A 3,534-nucleotide genomic window follows, 5' to 3' on the forward strand; every position below is an offset into this window, starting at 1 on the left:
AACACCTGTTGCTGCGACGTGTTAGAAACCAACATATTTTCTTTTTTTTCCCTAAAACGTTTGATCCAACATCAAGACATTTCGTTTGTGTACATATGTAAAGCAGCCTGACTGAGTCACCTTGACCTTTGACGCACACAAGCAGGAATAAACCGCAACAAGTTGAGACTCCTGCGTGACTCCAGAACGCTGCGCTCGGCTCCCACAGATCTGCGGCCCGCCTTGGAAGAAAACCGGTGACCTTTAAGGCTGCTGCTTGCCTCACCGTATAGCTCTCATTTGAATAGAACAGAGGTGGATCAGCTGAGAGAAACGTCTAATTTTTCAGCTTGAATGGCTCAGTGTCCCAGGGCTAGGGCGGATAGAGGAGGAGGCGGCGGCGGCGCTGCGCGCGCTCTCGTCCCGGGTTAAACTTTTTCAGTCGCCCTTTGATCCGTGCCGCCGCTGGCGCCTGAAGACAACGTAACGTGTCTGCCCATTAGAGAGACTGACAAATCCTGACAGACTGTTTACGCGCGGAATTACGCGCCGAAAAACGTCGTCTTTACGCACAGATTTATTAAAAACCCTTTTGTTGATCGGGTCCAGATTTTTCGGAGGCGTTTAAAGCCTTTAGGCAACAAAAGGATAAAAAAAAGTCAGTATTTAGATAATGAAAGGCTACACGAGCTCTAACAGGTAAATCAATGACAGTCCGGAGCTAAATCCCTCCTCCCCTTTGACTCCACATAATTTTTGACTTTAATGGGTGCAGTCAAGGCAGGGGGGTGGAGGGGGTGCTGGTGATCCCCCTTCAAGCCCGATAATTGCTTCTAAATGACTGCGAAGGCCTGTGCGTTTCAATCTGATTAGAGAAAAGTGCGCGCAGCCAAAAGGTTCGCGCGTGCGGAGAGAAGGAGCGCGCATTTGCCAAAATCTGTCAAAAAGTTTTCTTCAAAGAAGCAATAAAGGCATCGGGTTTCTGGACAGAAACGCATTCATTCCCAGTGACACCGGGGCTCGTTAGGAGTTCGTTTGGTTGTGTTTTTATTAAAAGTCACAAACTTCCCACTGATTTTTTTTTCCGCTCCGCAGAGTCCAGCCCCCTTCGCGCCCTGATTGGCCGCCCTCATCTCTGCGCCTGCCTTATTACCGCCTCTGCGCTCCAATTTGCCCACATGAACATGAGGATTCGGTCACCGTGACGCGCGGACCAACAGCACGTCTTCCCACGGTTCCCGTCACAGTCCACAGCTCGCTTCCCCGGTACCGGGTGGACCTGCATGGCCCCATCGACCGCCATGTCAGCTCTGACTGCTGCTCTGAAGTCTGAGGAGCTCCCCGCGCGCGCGGCGGGGGTGAACATGCAGACCAGCCTGAGCGCCGCGGAGGACTCCGGGAAGCCCAAAGTCGCCATCCTGCCGTTCAGCGTGGAGGCGCTGATGGCTGACAGGAAGCCCAGCAGAGAGGCGCCCTCTCCGGACTCCGCGGCCGGGACGTCCCAGGCGCTGGGGAAGGGCGCGCGCATCGGCTCCTTCGGCGGTTTGGATACTTCGGTTCCCACTTTGCCCATGAGCTCTCCGTTTTCAGTGGGAGAGATCATGAACATGTCAGAGGACGTGATGATCAAGGCCGAGAGCCCGGACAGTAAGGAGAGGACTTCATGGATTCAGAGTCCACGATTCTCCCCGTCGTCTCCAAGTAAGTTCTCTCAGAGAAAGTCTCTTATTTGCTGTTAGGATTCAGAGTTTAACTCACGAAGACGCGCATTTGTTTACTTCACTTCAGAGTTTTTAAAACCGTGTCTGATTCTTTCAGGACGCTTGAGTCCTCCTGCCTGTCCTCTGAGGAAACACAAGACGAACCGAAAACCTCGGACCCCCTTCACCACGTCCCAGCTGCTCGCTCTAGAGAGGAAGTTCCGGCAGAAGCAGTACCTTTCCATCGCGGAGCGCGCAGAGTTCTCCAGCTCCCTCAACCTAACGGAGACCCAGGTCAAGATCTGGTTCCAGAACCGCAGGGCCAAAGCCAAGCGCCTGCAGGAGGCAGAGCTGGAAAAACTGAAGATGGCAGCGAAGCCCATGCTGCCCCCGGCCTTCGGGATTTCCTTTCCTCTGGGTGCGCACGTCCCCGCGTCCTACGCGGGCTCGCACCCGTTCCAGAGGCACTCGCTGCCAGTGTCTCCGGTGGGACTCTACGCCGCTCACGTGGGATACAGTATGTACCACCTCGCCTGACAGGGATGCAGGGCGGCTTTGGGGGTAAATGAGGGGGGCCCTCTGAAGGACTCTGAACTCTCTTCTCTTGACCCGGACAGTAAGTTCACACACTGTGAGAATGATCCAGCCTCACCGGTCACCAAAGGTCTGACAAAACGAATCCAGATGACTTTTGGAAACATTTCTAGAGTTATTAAATCATAACGGGACAGAACCGGGAGCTCCACTCAGAGACTGCCGCGCTCCTTCCACCCGCAAACTCCGGCCGGGCTGAGAGGGCGCGCGGGCGCATGCAGCTGCGGCCTGATCCGTGTGAGTAAAGGTGAATTTGGAGAACCACAGCATTTGTTTTACTAACAGCTCCGCCTGTTGTCTCATCGATTCCCTTCGGAAGGGAAAGCTGTACTGTACAATATTGTATATTTGAAGAATATTCCCATTTATATTATGAATATATTTGTGACATAACTTAACAATAAATTGATTATTCTTTTTTTCATGAAAAAATGTTATTTTTCTCTATTCTCTATTTTAGGGTAAAAGTTTAACATTTTTTTTAATCACTTCCACGCTCATTTGGGCTTTTAAGGCCTTTTTCCGGCTGTGCGTACACTGTAAAAAGTATGAGCTCCCTCTACTCAATAAAATTGTGGCAACAAAGTGACAATTAATAACATTGAGTAAATTCAACACCTCCAAAAAATAATTAATTTCTACTAAAAAAATTGTTTAAAACTGAAATAATAAACTTAATTAATATGTAAAAAGAATAAGACAATGCTTAGTTAAAGCAACTTAAATTCTAGCAGCATGTCAGTTAATACTGCTCAAAAATTTTAAGTAGTTAAAAAGGGTTTTTCAAAAGAAAATGATAAAAATATTACAAAACATGTAAGAAATTTGATTTAACTTAATTTAACAAATTATAGGTTATATTACTGAATTACTTTGCAAAATTGATAAATTTCAACTGTTTTTGGGGAAATTTTATTTTATTGTGGTGCGATTGTTTTTTAAATCACACCTGCCCTCATAAAGACCTAACATCTATAAAATTGTAAAGCTATATTGTAACGACTCAACTGGTAAGTCAATCGTAGCAGGGACCCAAAAGGCAAGCTATTCTTTAACTGGCTGGGGAGGAGAAACGTCCGTACCCCAAACGTCGCACAACCCCGAAAACAGTCTGAGACAGAAGACATAGCGGGAAACTGCGTAGTCTCACTTCCAACATCAATTCTCATTTATTTTAAACACACACGAACAGCCAAACAGTATGAAGCTCACTTCTGCTCACAGCTCCCTCACTCATGGTGAGCAATGTAACACACCCAAT

The 3,534-nt window shown here is 48.2% G+C and overlaps 1 protein-coding gene across 1 annotated transcript; it reads left to right on the forward strand.

Moving 5' to 3' along the window:
* Nucleotides 1–1,095: 1,095 nt before the first annotated feature.
* msx1a (muscle segment homeobox 1a) lies at nt 1,096–2,705 on the forward strand. Its single transcript, XM_024269145.2, has 2 exons — nt 1,096–1,680; nt 1,798–2,705. Exons 1-2 carry the CDS (start codon nt 1,263–1,265, stop codon nt 2,214–2,216), a joined length of 837 nt encoding a protein of 278 aa, XP_024124913.1. The 5' UTR covers nt 1,096–1,262; the 3' UTR covers nt 2,217–2,705.
* The last annotated feature ends 829 nt before the right edge of the window (nt 2,706–3,534 follow it).

This window comes from Oryzias melastigma, linkage group LG5 (assembly GCF_002922805.2).
Source record: "Oryzias melastigma strain HK-1 linkage group LG5, ASM292280v2, whole genome shotgun sequence".
In the NCBI taxonomy this organism is placed as follows: domain Eukaryota; kingdom Metazoa; phylum Chordata; class Actinopteri; order Beloniformes; family Adrianichthyidae; genus Oryzias; species Oryzias melastigma.